Here is a 26524-nt window from a genome sequence, read left to right as displayed (position 1 = left end):
AAATAAAATGTGTCTTTTATGGATTTTGACATTCCCCAGAGTTCACCATTGTTTGAAGACACACATGACCAAGGCACCTTCTATAAGAAAGAGAATGTAATTGGGGTCTTGCTTACAGTTTAGAGGATTAGATCATCAGCATCATGACAGTATGGCAGTGAGTGGGCATGATGCTGGAATAGTATCTGCAAGACAGGCAGAAGGGAAGATACTGGCCCGCTGTGTGTGGGCTTTTGTAACCTCAGAGCCCACCCTCCGTGACACACCTCCAGCAGCAGCACTGCCCAGTCCTTCTTAAGTCCACTAACGGGAACCACGACATTCAAATATATGAGTCTATGGGGCCACTCCAATCAAAATCTCCCAGGGTGCAGGTTATCTAGTGAAAATGTATTTGGGGAATCCCTGTAAACATGGTGTTGGAAAGGAAGAGAAGAGTGTGGGCCACAGTCTATCTGCAGCCTGGCTTTTGTTTTCTTGGCCCCAGGGACCGTGGATGCCACACACACAGCCTGGTCTGCTCTCAGTGCCTTCATTGAGAGACCTGGCTGATTAACATCGAGAAGTCGTAAACTGGACAGAGAGCTTGGGAGCATTTACTGAAGTCTAAGGTTGGACAAAACTGAAGAAATGAGTTTAGTGCTTCGGGAAGTGTGAAAGCTGCCATGAGCCATAGTTCCCACCAGGAGAGTAACTGAAAATCAGGGTTCAACGACAAATCAAGTGACTAAGAGTGGCCCCTGATGTCGGAGTACACTGTGTGATGTTGTATCTCTGCCTTTCCTTACCTACTACCTAGAGCATTCTCTGATTGATTTAATAAAAATCCGGTAGCCAATTGTCTAGGCAGGAAGTGGATGGCAGAACTTCCTGGGAGAGAGAAGACCTGAGAAGAAAGAGGAAGGCTTTCCAAGAGACATGAAAGCAGACCGACATGACTGTGAGCCTGGAAGGTATAGCCAGCCACGTGGCCGGATGGGGATCAGTGGCTAACTTAGCTGAGCTAGTGAGACTGCCCAACTACGGCCTAAGCTTTGAAATATTCAAAGGTTATTGTTATTTGGGGAAAGAGCTGGTTAAGGAACAGCTTCATCTATATTAATTTCCAGCATTAATATACATAGGATATTAATTCCTTTTATACCCATAGGCTCATATTTGAATGCTTAGTCGCTAGGAAGTGGCACTATTTGAAAGGATTAGAAGGATTAGGAGGTGTGCCCTTGTTGGAGGACTTATGTAGCTAGAGGTAGGCTTTGAAGTTTCAAAAGCCCATGCCAGAGTTAGAGAAAGGATCAAAGGAGCTGAAGAGGTTTGCAACCCCATAGGAAGAACAACAATATCAACCAACCAGAACCCCCAGAGCTCCCGGGGACTAAACCACCATCCCAGGATAATACAGGGATGACCTATGGTTCCATCTACATATGTAGCAGAGGATGGCATTGTCTGGCATCAATAGGAGGAGAAGCCCTTGGTCCTGTGAAGGCTCCATTTCCCCAGTGTCAGGGAATGACAGGGCGGTGAGGTGGGAGTGGGTGGTTGGGAGGGGGAGTGCCTTCATAGAAGCAGGGAGAAGGTAAGATGGGGGTTCCAGAGGGAAAATCAGGAAAGGGGATAACATTTGAAATGTAAATACATAAACTATCCAAAAAAAAAAAAGCCCATGCCAGATCTCTCTCCCTCTGCAGTGTCAGTGTCACCAAGCTCCCACCATGATGATAATGGACTAACCTTCTAAAAATAAGCCCCCAACTCCCAATTAAATGCTTTCTTTAATAAAAGTTGTCTTGGTTTTTGTGTCTCTTCACAGCAATAGAACAGTGACCAAGACACACCCCTAAATAAACTAGGAAGGAGTAAACAAGACATATAGCATAACTTCACATTCTATTCTCACATACGCTATCTGCTGATCTCCTCAATCTTAAAGGTGAAAAAGGACTAAGAATTGAGCACATGGGTGAGCAGCACAGTTGAAATGAACAAATGGGCAGTACATTGTAATGTTCTGAAAGAATCAATGCAGGCAATCAGCTGTTAAAAATAGGCAGAGGTTGGAGATGCTGTTCAGTGGATATTTGCTGTCTTAGGGTTCCATTGCTGTGAAGAGACATCATCACCAAGGCAACTCTTATAAAGGACAACATTTCATTGGGGCTGGCTTAGAGGTTCAGTCTATTATCATCAAGACAGGAAACATGGCAGTGTCCAGACAGACATGGTGCTGGAGAATGAGCTGAGGGTTCTACATTTTTTTTTTTTTTTTGGTTCTTTTTTTCGGAGCTGGAGACCGAACCCAGGGCCTTGCGCTTCCTAGGTAAGCGCTCTACCACTGAGCTAAATCCCCAGCCCCAGGATTCTACATCTTGATCTGAAGGCGCTCAGGAGAAAATTGGAATCCCCAGGAAGCTAGCAGAAAGCTTTTGCCCATCTCACAGTGACACACTTATTCCAATGAGGCTACACCTACTCCAAGAAGACCACACTTCCTAATAGTGCCTCTCCCTGGACCAAGCATATTCGAACCACTGCACTTGCCTAGGACCACGAGGCTCTGGAGTTACCCCAGCACTGCCATACAATTGCATGGCATGTTTAAATGAAGTCCACAATCGAGTATTTTGAATTGGCATCACCAATTAAGGAGGTAAATAAGAAAGCTGGAGCCACCTTTGATCCCAGCACTCAAACACACACACACACACACACACACACACACACACACACACACACACACACACACAATTTTTAAAGTTAAAATAGACATAATAGACATAATATGAAACAAAATATGAATTAGGGTAAAGGCTTAATGATTCCAAGTTGGACACATCAGATACAATGTGGCATCTTGCAAAGATTTGTCTCTAGGTGTCTCTAGGGTCTATTTTCCTGGTAGCCCCACAGTAGTCATCCTGTGTCAGTCAATGCCTTTATAGGTCAAGTGGGACATACACCCCTTGGCCAATCTGTGCTCCTTGGAGAAAACCACACCATATGTTTCGGGCAGAGATCATGGTGGGCCTGAAATAATCTTAGAAAGTAAAGACGCTTTCAAGGTGTGTGCAGCAGAGTTGAAAGAGTACATGATGTGGGTTGGGGATTTAGCTCAGTGGTAGAGCGCTTGCCTAGCAAGCGCAAGGCCCTGGGTTCGGTCCCCAGCTCCGAAAAAAAGAAAAGAAAAAAAAAAAAAAAAAGAGTACATGATGCAAGCCTTACTAAGTCAGGCTAGCCTGGCCACACAGCAGAAGCCCATCTCTACAAGAGTCGGTAGAGACAAGCTGAATCTGTACCACAGCAAGCCTAATATTGGGGGTGGGTGGGGTGGAATACAGATATTTCAGCAGGCATGGAAAGTTTTTGTTTAGTAAAAGATGACAGTGTGGGCATGTGTATGTCATCATGTAGTGGGTCCCTCTGCTCAACAGAGATGGAGACAGGAGCCCAGTCCACAGGTCCCCTGACCCAAACGTCAATCACCAGAGCCACCCTTCCCACCTCTTGCAAATAAACAACAATATTCATTCATTGCTCAGCTTCTCTGCCCAACTCTCTTCTCAGAACTGCTTACAGGCTGACAGGTGCTTTCCTAAGTGGACGCCTCACAGGGTACCCTGTCTGTACTGACACACCTTCTAGCTCACTAACTTCCCCCCCTGGCTGTGTCCAGTCTATTGATGAGCTAACTATATATCTGTGGCCACTACAGTGTTTAACTTTTAACTTTCTTTTAGGTTTTGGTTTCTTATCTTGCTGACTTTTCTATCCCTCCACGTCTTTTGTTGTTGAAGACTTTAGTATGTAAGTTATGGTTACCTCCCAGTCAACTCCCAAGAAAACTGTGTTGTATTGAAGTCTAGGTCCGATGTTTGCTTTGTGTCTACTTCTTTTCTGCCATTGTTTTACATTGGAAACTGGACCTGCTGTATAGGGAACAGGAGCCAAACCAGGCAGGCCTATCATGTACTTGTTACTTGTTAGTCTGTGTCTAAATAAAGATCAAGGTAGCCTGCCAGAGGTTCCCTGCTTTGTTTTCTCACCTGTCTTTGGTCTCCTTTAAAAATCCTTATAGTGCCTGAATCTTACTGTGCTCTCGGTGGCCACTCAGGTTCTCAGGAGTCATACAGATGGCCCCTACTAGAGAGGGACAACGTTCTAAAATTTTTTATTAAACCTCCTTTGTGACTGCTCCATCCCAGTGTGTGAAAGCCCCTGGACTGGGAACTTCTACCCATTCTTTGCCAACCCCTACCCATCCTTCAGACAGGCAGCCAGAGGGGCCGGGAGACATCCAGTTGACCTTGTAGTAGCAGATCAGAGAAGGGGCCAGCACACTGATAGTCCCTGAGGTCAGGCTTCCAAGGACAAATCTGTAGTTATTTCATGTTTCAGTGGCTCCCTTCCCTTCTTCTGCCCAAAGCACAAGGTCTGTGGTGTGTGTGTGTGTGCGTGTGTGTGTGTGTGTGTGTGTGTGTGTGTGTGTGTGTGTGTGCATGACAACACAAGCATGTGCTGTCATGGTCCCCATGGTGGTGGTGTCCCCAAACCTTACCCCTACACACACTGTTTCAGTGAGAGCTGGGAGGCACTTGGAAGTAGAAGTCACCAAGGTGTGAAGGGCCACTCGAGGAGGGCGGATATGTATTTTTCTACGCTTTTATGGTAGAGGTTAGACTTCAGTCCCCTGAATGACCTGAGAAGAGCTGTTGCTTTTCACCTTAACTTTATTTTCCTGTTATGACGCCCAATTCTTTTTCAAACATACTCCAGATTTTCACACATACCTCATTAGAACATCGGTCTCCAGTGCTCTCAACATCGATCGTCTAAGGCCAGTCATTACAGTTCATGTTACTGACCTATGTGCAGCATGCTATGAGAGTGATCACATCTCCCTTTAGATATGCCAGGACTTCTAGATCACACCTGCTGGGGTGGAGCTGACTGGCTTCTCTCCTGTCTCCTTTGTGGGCTTGGCCTCTTTGGCCTTTTAGCATTTAGAGTGTTCCAATAGTCCACAGTAGGACTATTATTTATATACAGTGCTATGTAGTGATACCATCCCTTAAAACAAAATACACTTCACCAAAAAGATATATTCCAGTCTTCCTACTACAAACCTTCAGTAGGCTGAACTTAGGCAACTGGCTCAGGGGGTGCCAGTGATCCTTCATCCTACCTGGGAACGTTACATATAACCTAACTGCTTCTGTGGATCTCTAAGGCTAACCGTGGCAGTCAGGTGGGTCGCCTTGCTACATAGAATTTGTATAAGAATGTATCTAACATCCTTTTGAGAGGCTTTAAAAGTTTCCAGCAATGCCGTCCTTTGTCTCGATGTTATTTATCGCCAAGGAAATCAACAAAGGAATCTACCGAGGACAATCGAGATCCTAGAAATTAAAACAGCCTTTGCTGTCAGGTGGTGATGCTCACACCTTTAATCCTGGCACTTGGGAGGCAGAGGCTGGCAGACCCCTGAGTTTGAAGCCACCCTGGTCTACAGAGAAACTCTGTCTCCAAAAACCAAAATAACAGCAAAACTGCTTTTTGCCACAGAGCACTTGACAAGTTACTGTCTTTTTATCTGTTTGAGTCAGTCTTGGTAGGTCACCCAGACTCCACTGGAATTTTCTGGGTTCAAGCTCAGCCCATTCAGGTCTGATTTCTAATTTTACTGACATACCAACTGCTGACACCTGCTGGCCGTGTTAGTAACAGTACCTGGGAGATGCAATTTCTGGTCAATTATTTGACACCCCCCCCTTTATTTTTGCATTTATAAATTTATATTTTAAATGTGATCCCATTTCCTGGTTTCCCCTCCAGAAACCCCTATCCCACCCTCCCTGCTTCCATGAGGGTACTCTCTCACCCACTCCCTCCCACCTCCTTGCCCTGGTATTCCCCTACACTGGGCCATCGAACCTTCACAGGATTAAGGGTCTCGCCTCCCATCAATGCCCAACAAGGCCATCCTCTGCTACATATGAGGAGGGAGCCATAGGTCATCCCTGTGTTCTCTCGGGATGGCGGTTTAGTCTCTGGGAGCTCTGGGGGTTCTGGTTGGTTGATATTGTGTTCTTCTTATAGGGTTGCAAACCCCTTTACCTCCTTCAATCCTTTCTCTAACTCCATTGGGGACCCTGTTCTCAGTTCAGTAGTTGGCTGCGAGCATCCGCCTTTGTATTTGTCATGCTCTGACAGAGCCCCTCGGCAGACAGCTATATCAATCTCCTGTCAGCATGCACTTCTTGGCATCCACAATAGTGTCTGGGTTGGCTGTATGTATATGGGCTATATACCCATGTGGGGCAGGCTCTGGATGGCTTTTTTTTTTTTTTTTTTTTTTTTTTTTGAGCTGAGGCCCTGGGGCCTTGTGCTCTACCACTGAGCTAAATCCCCAACCCCGGCCTTTGACATTTTTAAAGCAATGAGCATATACATAGCATTAAGGTTCTTCCCTAGTTCTTCTTTTGGCAGAAACATATACTAAAGAGATTTAAAATGTTAACTAGAACCTCTACTACTACAAATGACCCTAATTAACCCTGTGTGTTAATCATTCTTTTAATTCCAGCACGTGGGAGGCAGAGGCAGGCAGATCTCTGAGTTTGAGGCCAGCCTGGTCTACAGGGGAGTTCCAGTATAGCCAGGGCTACACAGAGAAACCTTGCCTTAAAAAAGAGTAAGAAAAATGAAAGGAGGAAGGAGAAAAAAGGAGGGGAAGGAAGAGGAAGAAGCGGAGGTGGAGGAGGAGGAAGAGGAAGAGGAGGGAGAAGAGGAGGAGGATGAAGCTAGAAGGAAGGAGAACAACCCTACTGATCACGCTACAGATCTAGCCAGATCGAGGCTTTTCTGTTGCTGTAGTTGATTAATCTGCTCTAATCTCCTTGGTGTGTGTGTGTGGGGGGGTGTACATTCCTTGCTATCCACCCCAATGCTCTGGATTCTTGACAGACAGACAGACACACACACACAGAGAGAGCCTTATATTTAATAAACCTTAATCATTAATCAGCTCAATGGCTGGGCCACTCCCAAATTTCCATGCTAACACCTCCCCTCCAATACTCCTGAGTTATTACTAAGACCTATATTCTATCTTTGCTACCCTAGACTCAATTTTGGGGTGGGGGTGGGTGGGCTGGAGCCACTCTTCCCTGACCTTACGTGATTGGTTCACTGTTTCTTCTGCTGCTTTCAAGCCTGGATCTTCTTATCATCCCCGACATGGAGAACCTTTTTCTCTCATGCATTTCTTGCTCGGGGATCCAAAAGTCTCGCTTCTGTCTCCCTGCCCAGCCATTGGCCACTGACAACTTTATCTACCAATCAAAGCCAACTTGGAGCAGGGACCCTCAGCATGCATCTTACATTCAGATGTGCAAATTCCCATGTAATTTTGGGAACCCAATTAACATAGTACAAACCATAAACCAAGTCCAACCACTTTCCGTGCCATGCACATCCTGGTCCAGTTGAGACGATAGACTTGTGCTTTCACACCAGCTGGGAACTGCTATAGGCTGACCCCATGTATTCTGATTTATTTGTTCAATGTTTAAATGCTTTTTCTTCCTTCAGGTAACTGAGCAGAGAAATGACTGTAACAGGTAAGCAACCTAAAACTGAAAACAAAGCCAGTGAAATGTCCTGAACGGTAACTAATTTATCAAAGCTTCTAATAAACCTAGTTTCATCAGCTTGCCGAGCTTGTAGCCTTCAGCCTCTGCTCAATCCAGATGTATCAATATATAATGGATATTGATCTATACAATAAAATGGATGGGACAACTATGACCACCAAGGGGTATCTAAGGAAACAGGGGACTAAACATAATGTGATATGTAGAGACATGAGATCCTGAAACAGAAAAACAAACAAGGAAAGAACTAAGAAAATGGTGTAAGGCATGGCCAATAACTGTGTCTGCCATTGATGGTGCCACGTTACTAACACATAGTATCAACACTGGGGAAACATGGGGTGTTAAAGAGTACTGTTTTTGCAGTATGAGGTGAATTCCTGCCCTGTTTCTGAGACAGTAGCCCAGATTGGCCTAGAACTCACTGTGTAACCGAGGTTGGCCTTGAACTCCTGATCTCCCGGTCTTGCTTGCCCAGCACTGAGATTACAAGCATGGGCATCACAGTTTGCTTCTTTGCAGTTTTTCTATGAATCTAAAATTAGGTTCCTTTTTAAAACTAGATTAAACAACATGCATTTCAGTTGACAAAGGCAGGCCAAAGTCACAAAAGTGACAGCCCGCATTTCAAGAAAAAAGCTATTTGGAAAGTTACCTACTTTTATCAGCTCTAGACCCACAAGCATTTTACAGTGAAAAAAAAAAAAAAATCAGGAGTCAGAGTCTCTTTAACCTCCTAACAAAAGGTCTTCCAAAGCTCACTCAGTTTCTGGCGAGTCTCAGCCTTATGTCAAACAGGCCATGAGCCTGAGATAGGTATAAAGCACTTTATTCCAGTAGGCATTTCCATGACACAGCAGTCTTCCAGAAACTCATTTATTTCACAGGGCAATCCAGGGAAATACCCAGTCTCTCACTTTACTCACTTAATAAAGATAAATTTACTGAGGCTGGAGAGGTGGCTCAGCAGATAAGAACACTTGTTGCTCTTCCAGAGGACCTGGGTTCAATTCCTAGTACCACCCAGGCAGCTCACGATCATCTGTAACTACTTCTTCTAGGGGATCTTCTGTCTTCCACGGGCACTAGCCACACATACAGTGTACAGAGACATACATGCAGGCAAAACAGCATACACATAAAAAAACAAAACAAAACAAAACCCCCCAAATTCTACTAAAATTATACCATCTCAAAATTAGCTGCCTCAAAAATAATAATTTAAAAGCCCAATTGTCAGAGCTGGAGAGACGGCTCAGCGGTTAAGAACACTGACTGCTCTTCTAGAAGTGCTAATTTCAATTCCCAGCAACCACATGGTGGTTCACAACCATCTGTAATGGGATCCAATGCCCTCTTCTGCTGTGTCTGAAGACAGAGACAGTGCACTCATATAAATAAAATAAATAAATCTTTAAAAACAACAACAACAAAAACAACAACAACAACAACAAAAAAAAAAAACCCAATTGTCCATGTTAAAATTGAGGGTGAGGATTTTGTACCTAAGGAAGAAACAAAGACTAACCACTGTTGGCTCTCTAACAGCCACACATAACCAAGGGCTGTTTCTTTCATGAGAGTACTGTAAAGGCTTTGCTCTTTTTTTTTTTTCCCCCTTCGGAGCTGGGGACCGAACCCAGGGCCTTGCGCTTGCTAGGCAAGCGCTCTACCACTGAGCTAAATCCCCAGCCCCTTTGCTCTCACTTCTAAGATTTCACCAACAAACTGCTCAATAGCTAAAACGATTGCTATCGTTTACCAAATAGCTTATGGACCAGGGCATGTCAGTGGCTCCAATGAACCCCAAAATAAATCCCTGCTAACATCTCTCGCAGATACTCAATAGTCATTTGATTTCCTTTTCTTACCTTCCACTTATTTTTTAACTCTAGTGATAATATAAAATGTGCTGGATGGAAGCCCATAAAAGGAACATATTCAAACAAAATATGTGCCCCGAGGAGGGAAGGAAGTGCTGTTCTGAGTCCTTTCCTTCTCCCTTTAAAAATGACTGTGTGTGTGTCACTTAGTTGCAGGCTCAGACTCAGCATGCTTGAGGTCAATCTCTAGAAGAAAACCCAACAACAAAACACACCAACTAACAGAACAAACAGAAACACAGTCAGTTTTAATTCAGTCAGTGCTTTGGTGACAGAAGCAACAGACACCATGCCTACTCCAATTACGGGATGATTTTAAATTACTTTATTGTTAAGATTAAGCATCCTCATTGACAATCCAGCAACAGTTTGAGCTGACAGTTAAGCAATCCTTAATTTTCAATGTCACAGTAGAAAACACAAGTTCACAAGCTACAGGTGAGTTACTGTCCTTTCCAAAACATCCACCAAGTGACTACACCAAGCCACTTAGGGAATCAGGAGGAAGACAGTTTTTCAAAAAGCCAATAAAAGCCAGGGTTAGGAATCTAGCTATCAAGCTACTATTATCACTCCAAACACTGCTGTCTACGAGGGGAGGGGAGGGGAGGAAGCCCAATTCCCGAGTGTTCAGAAGGTGGGGTAGAACCATGATGCTGTTCACAGGTTCAGAGAGCATTCATGAGGAATATATTGGGCTCTTTTCTATTCTAGCAGAGGAAATAAAGACACACACTGCTGTAATCAACATTAAAACTGTACTTGCCAACAGAAGGTGGGAGGCAAAGGGAGAAAGCTGAGAACAAAAGGGAGCACAGACAGCTCTGACTCTGAATCTAGAGGAATTCTGAGCCAGAATCCTAAATTCTACATTTGGCTCTAAACCAGGGGATTCAATACACTATTCATAAATATCAAGTGACCCACAGGGATTATAATACTAAAAATATTTTTTAATTTATTATAGATTTCTATTCTGGCAAGCAGTACAACAGAACAACACTGGACATTTGGTCAGTTACAGAGCAGAGGCTCTCTCCAAAGCACGAATGGAAATGAGCAGTGTACAGAGAATGGATCAGGCTCCCAGGACAGTGTGGCTGGGGCTGTGACTGTCCCCAGCTGCAGGGGCTTCTTGGACATGGTCTAAAAGCTTAACTCTTGACCCTCTCCCTAACCTAAAGCTTGGGGGAGAAAATAAATATTTACTTTTTAACTATTCACAGTTTGGGCATATTATAATATTTAATCTATAGTTTTCATTTCTGATCCTTTGGCATATAATTTTATCAGATTATGTTACATGGAAATGTACGTGCCTTAATCAGTAGAACCAAAGGAAAATATAAACCCTGTTCTTCCTTCTACACTGAAGAGTGAATAGATGGTACCCTAAATATCCTGCGAGGGCTCTTTGTGTACTTGACAGAAGGTCAGGGCAAACCATTCCATTTCTACATTGCGAGCAGGAATGAACTAGTCCTCAATCTCATCTTCCCAAATGTCTCCATTGACATCCACGGCATGGAACAACCTGCAAGCATAAAATACGGCACACTCAGGCGGTGGACAAAACAGCACAATCCAACTCTCTCTCCGTCTCCCAAAAGCAGTCTATTCCTCTGGTAACATCTCTGCATATTCTTCTTTAACCATTTCACTAAGGAGGGCTAAAATCTAGGTCCTTCCAAAGAAGCTGAGAGATGTTTGTGTAAGGAGACAGTATCAGCTCAGGACCCTCAAAACCAGGTTCTCAACCAAAGGAGATTCACTTGCCCTAGAGAGACAATGGGCAAGAAATAAGAGGAAAGACAGGAGATCCTTGGTGGCTAGCTTACGGGAGTGTAAAGTTTTATGAAGGCCAGGGGAATGGAGAGAAAGGCAAGGCCCTTCTCAAAAAAATCAGCAACAGTTGGGGATTTAGCTCAGTGGTAGAGCGCTTGCCTAGGAAGTGCAAGGCCCTGGGTTCGGTCCTCAGCTCCGGAAAAAAAAAAAAAAAAATCAGCAACAAAGCTGGGTGCAGTACATGCCTTTAATCCCAGCACTTGTGAACCAGAGGCATATGAATCTCTGAGTTCAAGTCCAGCCTGGTCTACAGAGTTTCAGGACAGCCAAGATTACACAGAGAAACCTTGTTTATCTAAAGATAAGTGATAAATAAGGAAAGTACTGGTCAGTGCATGCCGCTGCATGCCCGGACACTGCCTCTTACTTGTACCCCATTCCTCTTTTTAGTTTATTTGAAAAATATGGGGGATGAACATCACCAAACTGATACTATATGTAGGTGTGAAATAAGCAATGGGGAATCATGTAGACTGGAAGAAACTGAACTCTTTGAGGAAATACCCAGTCATGTGCTAATCTTCCCATTCTCTCTCACAGCCCTGCGTCCTCATGGGCAGTGCTGTGTATAGGCCCTTAGTCTTCCCTTACTCTCTCTAAAGGTGCTGCATTTCCAACACTAGCTTGTAGCAGTTCACTGCAGGCCTCACTTTCCCCCATTTCTCTTACACTTTTACAATGACGAGTGTTAAGTTCTACAGAAACCAATGGAGCAAAACACCAATGCTGACTTGGAGAACTTCTGAACAATAACCCACACTGTGTCAAAAAATCACCTCAGATTCTTTTCTAATAACTCAAGGGAAGCATAGCTCTGCATGAAGGAAATGACAGCACACTAACTATGACACAGAGTCAGTCTGAGCACGGTTTTCCTGAAGCGACCACATTCAGTATAACATGAAATACCCTTCATAAAATGGTTATTAGAACTAATCAAACTTCCATCCAGATGTGGCTTCCAGTGTCAGCAAAGAGAAGACAGAGAAGAAAGCTAATGATGTCATGGAGACAAAACTCTAGAAATGTCACCTAACACTACAAGCTGGCTTAGAGTTTTTAAAGAGTCAGTTTTTCCTTGACAAGTAAGTAGTCCAAACATTATATTAAGAAAAACAGGGACTGGAGAGACGGCCCAGTGGTTAAGAGCACTGACTGCTCTTCCAGAGGTCCTGAGTTCAAATCCCAGAAACCACATGGTGGCTCACAACCATCTGTAATGGGATCTGATGCCCTCTTCTGGTGTGTCTGAAGACAGCTACAGTGTACTCCTATACATAAAGTAAAGAAATGATTTAAAAAAAGAAAAAAGAGAAAAAAGAAAAAGAAAAACAACCAGACTGAAGCTGACTAGATCCTGGCTCCTTAACTGACGGTAATAGATATTCTGAATGCTAAGAGGAAGGTGTGTTGTTTTTAAGATTAGTATGTGTTGTGCAGTTGGAGGTGCACATGTAGAGGTCAGAGGATATTTAAACTACCTTCATATTGGTTCTAGGGCTCTAACTCAGGTCATCAGATCATGAGCAGCAAGTGCCTTTACCTGCTGAGCCATCTTGCTATCCCGATGAATGGAAGTCTTAAATATGTTTTGATATATATCAAAACAAGATAGTATATATCACACTTAGTTATTTATTTTGAGAAAAGGTCTCTCTGGTTGGGGATTTAGCTCAGTGGTAGAGCGCTTGCCTAGCAAGCGGAAGGCCCTGGGTTCGGTCCCCAGCTCCGAAAAAAAAAAAAAAAAAAAGAAAAAAGAAAAAAGAAAAGAGAAAAGGTCTCTCTATGACGCACTGGCTGTCCTGGAACTCACTATGTAGACCAGGCCAGCTTCAAACTCAGAGATCCTCCTCCTGTTTCTGCCTCCTGAAAGTTACAATTAAAGGTGGGCACCACCATGCCTGGCCACCATTCACTTTTAAAGTACTATCATTGCATAGAAACATTCTGGTTTTGGGGAGCTGGGTGTGGGAAGGGGATTAAACTCAAAGCTCCTACACATGCTAAGCATTGAACTACACCCTCAGTCTTACAGGCATTTTCTAAATTTAGGATATATAATGAAGTAACAGAGTGGAAGCATTGCCATAATTCACCCTCAAGCAGTTTAGCAATGCCTCTCTGAGACAGTAGAGAGAGTAAGTCAGTGTACTGTTCACTGTTTACTCACACCAGTCACAGCTATAGTCTCTCAACCTTTCTACACGCTAGAAAACTTTTACCATAAAAGGAGAACTAAGCTCAGTGTGGAGTAAAGGCAGGCAGATCTCTGAGTTCGAGGCTAGCCTGGACTACGGAATAAGTTTCAGGACACATGAGGCTACACTGAGAAACCTTGTCTTGAAAAACAAGCAAACAAAAAACAAACAAACAAAAAAAGGAGTACTGAGACTTCCAAGCCAGGGCGAGCCCCAGGGCCCATCAGACAGAGGTGCCTGCCCTGAGTTAGATTCCCAGGGGAAGGTGGCAGAAGCAGGTAACAAGTACTGAAAGCTGTCCTGACCTCACACGTGCACCAACACCAACACGCCGACACCCAAACCCTCCCACACAAATAATTTAAAACAGTTTTAAAATCCTAGACCAGCCTATATCACATATGCTTTGTCATTAAAAATGACGGGTAGGTGTAGGGGTGGAGAGATGGTACAACTGTTAAGAGCACAGCTACTCTTCCAGAAGTCCTGGGTTTGATTCCTAGCACTACGTAAATAGTGGCTTCACAACTATCTTTAACTTCAGTACCAAGGGACACAACATGCTTTTCCATACTCTGTGAGCACCAGGCATACATGTAATATAAGACGCACATGCAAGCAAAACACCCATAAACATATCCCCTCCACCCTCCCAGGCAAGGTTCCTCTTTACAGCCTGGCTGTCTTGGAACTCACTCTATAGACCCGGTTAGCCTTGAACTCAGCAATCTGCCTGCTTTGGCCTTTCCAAGTACTGGGATTAAAGGAGTGTCCACTACTGCCCAGCTAAGTATAATTTTTTTTAAGGTGAGGATAAATAGTAAAAAATAAAATTTTACCCATTTTCAAGAAGACTTAAAAATCACATGTGGGAAAAAAGTTCTCCAAGTCTAGCTACTTTAGAAAAAAAAAAAAAAACTGGTATTCAGAAAATAAACCAGCCTGCATACTGGCATCAAAACATTCCGGATGGGCTAGGAAGATGGTTCAGTGGTCAAGAATGCTGTTCATTCATGAGGACAGGAGTTCGGATCCCAGTTCTCATGTGACAAAACAGGCATCCTGCAAACAATCTGTACTTCTAGCTTCAACTCTGACAGAAACCCTCTTGGGTCTCTGCCTATCCAGGGTACACCTGTGCATATACATGTCCTCATGCAGGCACACCTGAGTTTTTTTACCTGCTAAGTCTTAAGGAACCCTATGTGTACAAACCTGTTAAAGCATGGAGAATCAGGATCAGTGAAATGTTTGTAAGGGTTTGCTCTTGAGAGAGAGCCCATGCAAACCCAGCAGAAATACTGCATACAGCCAGTACAGGTCATCTTGTTGCAGCCGTCTAATTTCTGGTGGGAAGGAGAGACAAGAACAGTATCATGGTGGTAAAAGCAGAATACATGTGCCGGAAAACACACAGTGCACTTCCCCTGGTTTTTTGTCCTTTCTCAAGGAGGACTGCTGCACAGGCAACAGTGACAGCCACTTACGCTTACAACTTTGCATTGCAGGTAAAATACAGAAATATCGAGCAGGTCTTCCTATAACTACATACTTGGCAAAATCTCTCTTGTAAATAGACACAAGTGACACATAGGAGAGGAACACATAAGCAGATTAATTAAAACGTTACTTTATTTTCAGCACCAGAGATAGACACATGCCAGGCAAGCATTCTACCATAAGCTATATCCCTTTCCTTTTCTACTATTCACTTTTAAGACTGGGTCTAAGTTGTTCACTGGCAATCCTCTTGCTTCAGCTTCCCAAATGGCTGGGACTACAGGCTGGGCCTGAGTTCTAAATTTCTACACCAATCAAAACTAGTGGCATAAGCAGAGGCATATTTTATACCACCACGGGGCTCAAGCATGTCAGAAGTGACAAACATGACACAGCTCTCCTTAATGACGCTCTAAGGAATTACGAATTACCATCAGTTTCAGTAAAAACAATGTACACGATGAGAAAAATAAAACCAAATGGAAGGCCATGTTTTACAGATTTTAAAATCTCATGAATCTATGTTGGCCTTGAACTTGCTACACAGCTACAGGTGACTTTAAACCTCTGATTTTCCTGCCCCCACCTCCCAAATCAAGGACTCTTGGTATCCATTCTACAAAGAGTGAAGGGGACTATTTGACTTTTGTCATGTATGTCTAGTTTGTTGTACTGGAGACCAAACCCAGGGCTTCCTGACCTCCAGGCCAGCACTCTACCAACTGAGGTGTGTCCCCAGCCCCAGATCAGACTGTTTTACAAATACCAATTGGGGCTGGAGAGATGGCTCCTTGAATAAGAGCACTCCCTGCTCTTCCAGGGGACCCAGGTTTAATTCTCACCACCCACATGGGGGCTCACAACCATTTGTAACTCCAGTTCCAGAAAATCCAAAGTTGCCTTCTGGCCTCTGCAGGAACCAGGCATGCACAGGGTACTCAGACAAACATGGGCAAACAATCATACGCACAGAAAAAAAATAAGCAATCTTTAAAACCACAGACATTAAGAGTTAACTGTATCTCTGTATGCTCTTACTAATGAGTTTGTCCCTTTCAAACCTCAACCTGGGAATTTACTCCCCATTGAGAGGTATTAAAACATGGAACTTGACCCGAATGTTGTATCTAGAAGCAGGGCCCTTGGAGATGAGGGTGAGATAAGGCCATCAGGGTGGAGCTCCATCGCTGGAGACTGGTGGCTTTATGAGAGAATTACCAGTGGAGACACACTTCCTACCACCTGATCCTCTGCATGGTCTCAGGGCAGAACCAGAACAATCAAAATGAGCTTTGTAACTAACCTAGCCTGTGTTGTTGCTGTAACAACAGAAAGCAAAGTGGAGCATCATCTATTCAATTCTGAGGTGGGCACAATGTGAGATAAACTGTCTTTGTATAAAAGCAGTTTGAATAGAGAAGCCTGTGGACACTTAAGGTCAGTTAGTTACAGTATTTACTACTGAAATTCAATTTTTAGTCAGGAGGCTGAGTAGGTCCCCAGATGCTTTCTCCATAATTATTATAGTTTACCGGTGGGCTTTGGAGGGTGCTGTGCTCCCGAGTCTGTCCCTCCCCCAGAGGTTACCTGTATGGGCGTTCCACAGCAGGGGCAGCTCTTGGAGTTCTTCTCCAGCCAGTCTTTACTCTCCATCTCCTCCAGGGCCTTCTGAATCACCCTCTTGCCATACCTCTGTTCCAAGAACCTTTTAGTAGCTTCATCTGCTTGTAGGTATTCATTCCGTAAGTCTATTAATTTCTCTAGAAAAACATTAAAAATGGCCACAATGGACATGGTGGTACATAGCTTTGACCCCAGCCACGTAGGAGGCAGAGGCTGGCAAATCTCATTGAGTAAACTTTAAAGGCTAGCCTGGTCTGCATAGAGTTCCAGGTCAGCCAGAACTACATGGTGATGCCCTGACCTGAAAACAAAACAAAAACTCCACAAAAAAAATAAATAAATAAATAAAATAAAATAAAATTTAGATCAGTGGAGGAAGAGGAGGAGACAAAAAGGGGCACTGGAACGATTATGATAAAAACATATACATGTATAAAGCTTTCATAATGAAATATCAGGTAGTGATAGTACATTCAAAGTGGGCTTTAACCCCAGTCCCTGGGAGGCGGAGGCAGGCAGATCTCTTGAGTTTGAGGCCAGCGCCTGGTCTACAGAGGAAGTTTCACAACATCCAGGGCTACACAGAGAAACTCTATCTTGGAAAAAAAAAAAGAAAAGAAAGAAAAATTCATAATAAAACCCATTATTGTATATAACTAACATGCCAGTAAAAACCATAAATATATTTATGAAATATATTTATATTTGAAATATTATAAATATATTCATATTTATATATGGAATATATAAATATATTTGTGAAAATGTAAACAATCTTCTATAGTTTAGATCTGTGTATTAGATAAAGTTTTCTTTTAAAGATTTAATTATTTATTATATATAAATACACTGTAGCTGGGATTGAACTCAGGACCTCTGGAAGAACAGTCAGTGCTCTTAACCACTGAGCCATCTCTCCAGCCCTAGATAAAGTTCTCAACGTGCTGAAAAAACCAAGACACACACAAAGGCTTATGTTGGAGTAGTTACCTTCAATCCAAATCCTAAGACCCAAAAAAATACAACCAGGTGAAAGTTACTTATGCACCATGACAGAGGAGGGAAGGAATCCATTCACTAGAAGAGTCATACTTGCTAACTGGCAAGTTTTCCTTTGACTTTGATTTCTCAATGTCACTATATTTATGTAACTGACAACATTCAATTAAAAATTGGTTTTTCAATTAAAAAAAAAAAAAACCCCACCCATGGAGCCAAGTGGCAGAGTGTTTGCCAAGACCCTGAATTCAATCCTTAATGCCATACCAAAATCTCTTAAGTTGTAGACACAGATTCTATAATATATAAACATCAGTCATCATAAAACTCCAAATTTTGACATACAAAAATGGTGACTAAGTGTTGCTTTGTTGTAGGTGCTGAAAAGTTCTTCCCGGAGTAGGTAGGATGGCTCAGTGGGTGAAGAATTGGCTGCCACGCCTGATGACCTGACTTCAATGGTCAGGCCCACACAGTGGAAGAACCAACTCACCAAGTAGTCTTCTGACTGCCACATTCTCACCAGGATATGAGTGTGCTTCCCACAACGAGAATAGACAGACAGGCAGAAAGGCAGACTGATGGACAGACAGACAAATGTAAATTTTAAAGCAGTACTTCCTTGAGGCTGGAGAGAAGGCTCAGCTATTAAGAACACTTGCTGCTCCTCCAGAGGACCTGGGTTCCGTTTCCAGCACAAATGTCACCATGAAGCTCACAATGCCTGGAACTCCAGCTCCAGGGGAATGTAATGCCTCTTCTGGCCTCCACAGGCACTGCACTCACATGTATACACCCATATTTTTTTTAAAAATGTTCTTTTCACCTTTCCCCCCAATACTCAACTGGCTTATACTGCTTCTCGACTACTTAACTGGACTAGTCAACCATTTGCAAAGGTTCTAGCTATAGGTAAAAGCTTTTGTTCACAATTGCACTCCATCAACTTCTCAATACAACTGATGACCTCTCATTAAAGTCCCAGTTACTTAATTTTTATTTTGAGGATACGTGTGTAGTGTGTGTATAGGAGAATACAGATATGTGTATCTGTGCACATGAATGTGGAGGCCAAAGGAGGACATCCACTATCTTTCTCTACCACTCTCTGCCTCATTCTTCTAGACACTAAACCAGAGCATGCTGGTTTAGTGGTGGGCTGACTGGTCAGTGAGCTCCCAGGATCCACCAGTCTTTGTCAGACAAAAATGGGGTTTCTGGTAGATGTGGCCACACCCAGACTTTTACATGGATGCTGGGGATTCAAACTCAGGATCTCATGTTTACACAGCACGCACTCCTACCCACTGCACCCATGCTGTCTAGCCCTAGCCCTGCTCCTGTTATTTATTAATCTACTTTCCTCAGTACAGCTCTGCTCCTCCCAAACAATGAGTTCACTGTCTCTCACTCTGCCAAGGACAAAGACCAGTCCTCCTGTCAGGAATCAATACTTTTGCAAAGAAATTAATAACAACTACAGATTTGTATTAGACTTGAGATATTCTGAAATTGCTCCAAGTTTTTAACCCTGACTTTCAATTTCCCTATCTACCTGTCACAAGCATTTTTATTAGTTCTCTTCCGTTTTACAACACCTTGACTATTATTGTCATCTTCACTAACTGAGGAAAGGCAGGGCACCAAGGATCAGGGCCAAGGGCCTGATTCCCTAGGGTACCTGCACCCAAAATGGCAGGCATGTGTCACTCCTGTGCTCACTCCAACACAGGTGCTCAGGGAGAAAGCACTGGGGGCTGATGAAACACACGTTGCCAAAGAATCAAGAGAGGGAGCTTGGATGCCTGCATCTGCTATCAGGACCTGAATTACTTCATGTTCACGGGCAGAGTCCACATGCTAGTCTTTTTCCTAGAAAGCCTTCCCAACTAACTGGTTCTGCCTGCTTCTAGCTAATTAAATCCCCTCCCCTCAGAACCCTTCCTAACCAACTCTTGCTTTCTTTATCCTCCTTAGCACTTACCACTACTTACTGTGTTGTCTATCAGCCCCACTAGATCGGAAGCTCCACAAAAGGATTTTGTCTCTTCTGCCCATTCCTTTCCTCCAGAGCCAAGATAGTAACTGACAAAGTAACCTCTGAATGAGAATTTCATCCAGCACTAGCAAGATGTGTCAATGTGCCACATCTGCCAGGGCAACTCTGCTTCTACCAGCTCTGACTCGGACAGGATACAAATTCTACAGGCTGAGGACTCTATAGGAATGGAAGTCACAGGCCTTCACAAGGGAAGGCTAGTGGATGAGGGTTGGGTTCAGTTACAACATACCTGCCGTTACCTTACATGGAGAAACCCCGTGATAGGTCAGTCTGCATAAGGTGCAGAAGGCAAAATTGCAGCTGGAGCAGATAGCCATGGTGCCACCAGGCTCTTGCATCACAGGGAGCTGGCAGCATGGACGGGGACAATACACCACATCTGCCATTAGATCCAAAGTAGACTGGAGGAGGAGGCGGTCATAGCGAGCAAATAAGTCTGCTTCTACCAGCTCTTTGACCTGAGAGGGAATATAAAGCACCACAGATCTGAAGCTTTCCCAACTAGTTCTGATCCTGTGAAGACTGAGGCTGCTGATATAAAACAGACAGGTACAAAAGTCACACCTCTATTCTCACTTCAGTCAAAGCAGGTTTGGCAACAGTCTACACCTTTTTGGGAGGGGAGGGAGGCACGGTTGAGATGGGCTTTCCTATGTAGTCCAGACTAGCTTTGAATTTTCAGCAATCCACCTGCCTCCACCTCCTATGCCTTTCTCTGGCTGAGGCTGTGGGTGTGTGGATGTACACATTGGTCAGAACTAAGTCACAGTTTAGTGGTGCACTCTTTTAGTTCCAGCACCCAGTGGGTGGATCTCTGAGTTCAGGCAAGCCTGGTTCTCAGACAGTCGGGGGCAGGGGGCTACACAGAGAAACCCCATCAAGAGAGAGAGAGAGAGAGAGAGAGAGAGAGAGAGAGAGAGAGAGAGAGAGAGAGAGGGAGGGGCAGAAATCTGCCTGTGTGTTTGTCTTTGTATGGATTAAAAGACAACCTGAGAGAGTTGGTTCTCTCCTCGGTTGAACTCAGGTCATCAGGCTTCGTGGCAAGTGCCTTTACCTACTGAGCCATCTTGATTTTTTGAGATGAATCTCATGCAGCCCAAATTAGCCTTGAATTTACTAAGCAGACAAGGATGATATTGACTCTGGAGTACTGGGATTACAGGTGGTTGGGGATGTCCGTTCCCATCTTATAGCATTCTTAAGAGACACAATGAAACACTTGTGGACTGCATCTAAGGGCTTAGTCTATCCTGAGTACTAATCAAGGAAGTTTGTGAGGGTCAGGGTGTGACTTAGTGGGAAAGGGCTTGCCTAGCATATGTGAGGCCTACAGTTGATCTTCAACACTGCAAAATAACACATTAATTTAGTAAAATTCCTGTAGCAAGTGTAGTGGCAGCCACCTTAATGTCAGCATTTGGGAAGTGAAAGCAGGAGGATCATGTGTTCGAGTCCAGTCTGGGCTACATAGGAAGATCCTATCTCAGAAGGAAACAAAAAAGAAAAATTTCTGAGATGTTTCCCTTTGTGAAAAAGGACCTGGAGGGCACATGACATCAACAGAGGATAGTACCTGACCAGGAGTAGCCACCGAAGAACACTGTGGTTCTGGACAGTTGAGGCATTTAACTTGACCATCTTTGATCTGGATTTCAAAGTAATCCTTCAGACAGGCTTTGCAATATACATGTCTGCACTCCAAGAAGTACATACAATCACTCCCCAGCTTCTCACAGAAACAGATACTGCACAAGAACAGTTTACTATTGAAGCACTTCATCTGTCGATCTTGATTGAAGTCCAAGATTTCCTGGATCAGACTTGACAATGATTCTACATCCTGTACAGCTCTCTCATCCACACTGTCTTCTTGGTCTACATCTGACGCAGCAGCAGCAGCAGCAGCTCCTCCCAAAGCAAGCTCTGTGTTGGAAGAGGCCTGAGCTGTTGTCCTTCTCTGAACCTTTTTCTGAGACCCCATCTTGAGCTCAAAAGGAGAGACAATATTCAGGTAGGTAAGGGTCTCCTCCTTAAGAAACTGCATCCAGGCAAACAGCACCACACGGCCTCGGTGTTCTTCCCACAGGTTGTCCAGGTGCTTGCAGAGAGCAGAGAGCTGGGAGAAAGCACAGGAGGATGCTGAATTTGAAGAGATGAGACACCAGCTCCTGATCTTTTGAAGCTTACTTAGCATAACTTCCTGACACTTCTTTTTCTTACTAACAAAATAGTACCAACATTCTCACCAAATTGTTCAACCATTCAGCAACAGGAGCCAGAGTAAAACAAATTAGAAATTAGAATATGAAGACAACAGACTACCATGGGACACAGAACCAGGCTGTTGTTTAAGCTACTGACTCAGTTTTAGTGTCACTCTGTACCTCATGTGTTAGGAAGGAATTGAGTCCTAAAGGGACTGCTTCTCTTCAGGAGCCCTACCCTTCCTGTTAGGTGATCTGGAATGGTGATTAGAAAAAGAACACTGTATGGAAGCTATCCAAGCCCTGGAAGTGTCTCACTGCACTTGTATCTGGGTAGTAAAATTGGGTAATTACCTGTGTTCTCTTCTCCCATACCCTTCTGTTCCTCTTTTGGATTAACTGCACTTCCTATAACAAATCTATCCAACAGAAATTTGTGAGGCTCATATGAATAGTAAATGGGCTGAAACAAAAAATAATAAATAAATAAACAACAACAACAACAAAGTATCATTCAAAACCAGGAACACGGGTAGAGTGCTTGTTTACTTAGTCCACAAGAAACAACAAAGCAGAAACATCCAAGACAGGACAGCATCTTCAACACATGGTGCTGGAAAAATTGAATATTCATGCTCAAAAGAGCCAAACTAAGGGCACCCCCAACACATATACCAGTTACAAAAATCAACTCAAAACCGGTGAAAGGTTTTGTCAAACTGAGCAGGTTCTGCAGAGCACAGGGAACAATGGAGCACAAGGATGACCTACCAGATGGGTAGTCACGCTGTGTACAACACCCGACAAGGCAACACTCAGCACGTGTGACAAATTTCAAAAGCGCAAGTGCCCAAAATAATCTGCTTCTTTTTTCTTTTTCGCTATAGTGGGAATGGGACTCAGGGCAGATGCACTACCATGAGCTAAAGTTCTGAGGCTTCTCTTTACTTGGTACAGTCTGGCCAAATTGCTCAGGTTTGCCTTCAAAATATATACTTATTTTGTATGTAGTTATGTGTGGGCACAAACATGCACATGCCATGGCCTGTATGTTAAGATCAGAGGATAACTTGCAGGAGTAAGTTCTCTCCTTCAATCACATGGGTTTCAGGGACCAAACTCTGGTCATCGGGCTTAGGGACAAATGTCCCTGCCTGCAGAGCCATTTTACAGGTCCAGCTCTTGAACTTTTGATGTTCCTGCCTCAGCCTCCTGAAGAAGATCAAAGGCTACTGCTACCAGATCTGGTTTAAACAATAACATCTAGGTAAGCATTAAGTAACATTAAGTAATACCTGGGCATTACTCAATGACAGAGAACATACATAGCATACAAGGCCCTAGGTTTAATCCCCAGCCATTTCTAATACACACAAGGCAATCAATACCTAACAATTCTTAGTGAAGACATGAGCTTGCCAGAAAAGCTCAGTGTCACTGACTGCAGTGATGTGATACCCAGGCACAGTGAAGCACTGCCTCCTCACTCTAGCACAAATGGCTAGCATCAAAAACATAAGTGCTGGGGTTGGGGATTTAGCTCAGTGGTAGAGCGCTTGCCTAGCAAGAGCAAGGCCCTGGGTTCAGTCCCCAGCTCCGGAAAAAAAAAAAAAAAAAAGGAAAACAAAACAAAACAAAACAAAATGTAAGTGCTGGCAAAGACATCGGAAAGGGAGCTCCCAGCACACGGTAAGAATGTGTATCAGTGCAGCTCTGTGGGAAACAGTATAAAGGTTTCTCAAAGGCTCAAAACCAGAACTGCAATATAATCTAGCAATCCTACTACCAGGTACACATCGTCAGGATGAGAGTGTATAGCATACATACTCCTGTGATGCAGAGCTAGTCAGTATTGCCAAGGAAGGAAACGACCCAAACACATCAATAGCTGGACACAGAATAATGAAGTACTGCCCACCTACAAAAAAGAAAAGCCTCTTCTTATTTGCAACATGGATGAAACTGGGAATCGCTGTGTTGAGTGAAATGAGCCAGGCTCAGAAACACAAGTACTGAGTGGTTTGTTCGTATGTAAAATATAGAAATCAACCTCAGCTAGGTGTGGCAGGGTATACCTTTAAGTATGCCTGCTTAATTAAGAGAGGCAGAAGAATCAGGAGTCTGAAGTCATCTTCCTTTTTAGCTTATTTGCTTTGTTTTTTGAGACACGGTCTCTCTTGGCTGTCCTGGAACTCATTCTGTAGACCAGGCTGGCCTCAAACTCAGAGATCTGCCTGCCTCTACCTCCTGAGTGCTGGGGTAACACCTGGCTTTTTTTTTTTTTTTTTTTTTAAGGGAAGGGGGATGGAGAGATGGCTCAGCAGTTAAGAGCATTGGCTACTCTTCCAGAGGACCCAAGTTCAGTTACCAGAACCCACAGGGTGGCTCATAACCATCTGTAACTCCAGTCCCAAAAGGCCTCATGCCCTTTTCTAGCCTCCATGGGCACTGCATTCATGTGGTGCACAAAGACATACAGGGGCAAAAACACTTATAAGCATAAAAATAAAAAACTTTTAATAAAAAGATAAAAGTAGACACAAGAGTTCGTTTTACAGAATCTGAGGGCAGAGGTGGGGCAGGGAAGTGAAGGATGGAGGAACACTGCCTCGTGCTCACTAACCACAGTCACATGGGCACGAAGTCCCCTGTGCACAGGGTAGGGAGAGGTTGATGATACTGTGATAGCACAGGCCTGACGTCCTAACGCCTGACAGGTAGAAGAGGGTACCTGTTGGTTTAAGGTCAGTCTCCGCTATGCAGAGATAACAGACTACATGAATCCCTGACTAAAGGCAACAAAAGCCACATTATTCTTATATATATTTTTCAAAAAACTAGGAGGGAAAATAAACGTATTTATCATAATTATAAAACAATATTGGTTGTTTAGCCTCAAATATTACATAACCTATAAATCAAAATATATAATTCCATAAGCATATACAGCTTATACTATTAAGTTGAAATAAATGAATATCCTAGAGCACACCTACAAGCCCAGCACTTGGGAGGCAAAGCAAGGAGCATCAGGAGTTCAAGGGCATCCATAACTATACAGTGGGTTGAAGACCAGCCAGAACTATGTGAGACTTTGTCTCAAAAATTCTTTTAAAATTGTTAAATTGAAAATATTGTTCAAGGTTTCAAAATTAATGTTAGCTTTCAAAGAGCCAGGTCAGCTGGAATAAACGTTTTTCCTTTCAGTCAGGGAACTGGATTCCAGCCCGTGGTTGACAAGGAGCATTCTAGCAGGGCAAAATCCCCAGCTGACACAGGTTCGCAACACTCTCTTTACCTAGAACTCTGCAACAGAGGGAAGCAGAGGGCCAGGCCCAGAGCATTAATTACAGGCCAGCAACATGTTCGACATATACAACATGTTTGGCTGCCATAAACCAGGCTCTCACTTCCATCAAAGTTAAACTATTTTAACTTTCCATCTAAAACTGGTCTATCTCATTAGAAAGTCAAGTGTAAGAGGATTTCCCAATAGAAATGCAAAAATTTGTAACTGAAGCTCAGAAGTTATAAGCAGCTTTTCTTTTTTCAGGTAAACACCTAAAAGCAAGCCTTCCAGATGGCAAGCAAACTTTGTAAATTAAATCCCAATGAAAAAAATACCATTTTCTTTTTTTTTTTTTTCTTTTTCTTTTTTTCGGAGCTGGGGACCGAACCCAGGGCCTTGTGTTTGCTAGGCAAGCGCTCTACCACTAAGCTAAATCCCCAACCCCAAAAATACCATTTTCTGTTCCTTGCTCTGTCTGGTGCTTCTGCACGAGCACTTAATATTTACTGACAATTAAAGCTTTTCCATATTTGTTTGAAGTTTTTAATATGAACACTGCTTTTGAAAAACCTGCTAAAATATGTGCAATGTAAGACATTTATTTTAGTTTTTATTTGTTTTAATTTGCCTCTCCCTCTCTCTATATATATACATGTAAAATATAATTATATATATGTAAAATATAATTATATATATATGTGTATATATATATATATATATATATATATATATTTATTTTCCCCCCACCCTGGTATCTAATGAGGTCAAGAGAGCATCAGATTCCCTGAAGTTGGAGTTATGGATGGTTGTGAACTCCCATGTGGGTGCTGGGAATTGAACCAGGGTCCTCTGCAAGAACATCAAATGTTCTTGACCACTGAGCCATCATCTCTCTAGCCCCAAAGTATAGTAACTATTTTTAAGACTTACTTATGGGGTTGGGGATTTAGCTCAGTGGTAAAGCGCTTGCCTAGAAAGCACAAGGCCCTGGGTTCGGTCCCCAGCTCCGGGGGGGGGGGGGGGGGGAGACGGGGGACGACTTTATGTATGTATGTATGTATGTGAGTACACTGTCACTGTCTTCAGACATACCAGAAGAGGGCATCAGTCCCATTACAGATGGTTGTGAGCCACCATGTGGTTGCTGGGAATTGAGCTCAGGACCTTGGGAATAGCAGTCAGTGCTCTTAACCACTGAGCCATCTCTCTATTCATCTCTATTTAAAAAGGAAGTTCTGTGAAGTCTGATAGGTGGCCATTCTTTTCCTT

At 43.4% G+C, this 26524-nt stretch overlaps 1 protein-coding gene across 53 annotated transcripts in view; it reads right to left on the bottom strand.

Moving 5' to 3' along the window:
• Positions 1–9754: 9754 nt before the first annotated feature.
• Rnf14 (ring finger protein 14) overlaps positions 9755–26524 on the bottom strand; it is a 25673-nt gene continuing 8903 nt past the window's right edge. For 30 of the 53 annotated variants that reach the window (XM_087593385.1, XM_087593380.1, XM_087593386.1 and 27 more), the window contains 5 exons: positions 21336–21878; positions 19992–20220; positions 16666–16838; positions 14794–14924; positions 9838–11069 (listed from right to left, as the gene is read on the bottom strand). In XM_087593385.1, coding sequence (XP_087449511.1) covers positions 11012–11069; positions 14794–14924; positions 16666–16838; positions 19992–20220; positions 21336–21878 — 1134 coding nt within the window. In that variant the 3' untranslated portion in view covers positions 9838–11011. 53 annotated transcript variants of the gene reach the window in all.

This window comes from Rattus norvegicus, chromosome 18, assembly GCF_021556685.1.
Source record: "Rattus norvegicus strain SHRSP/BbbUtx chromosome 18, alternate assembly SHRSP_T2T, whole genome shotgun sequence".
Taxonomy (NCBI): domain Eukaryota; kingdom Metazoa; phylum Chordata; class Mammalia; order Rodentia; family Muridae; genus Rattus; species Rattus norvegicus.
The sequence above is the reverse complement of the archived record's forward strand: the minus strand, read 5'-3'. Positions and strand labels throughout refer to the sequence as shown.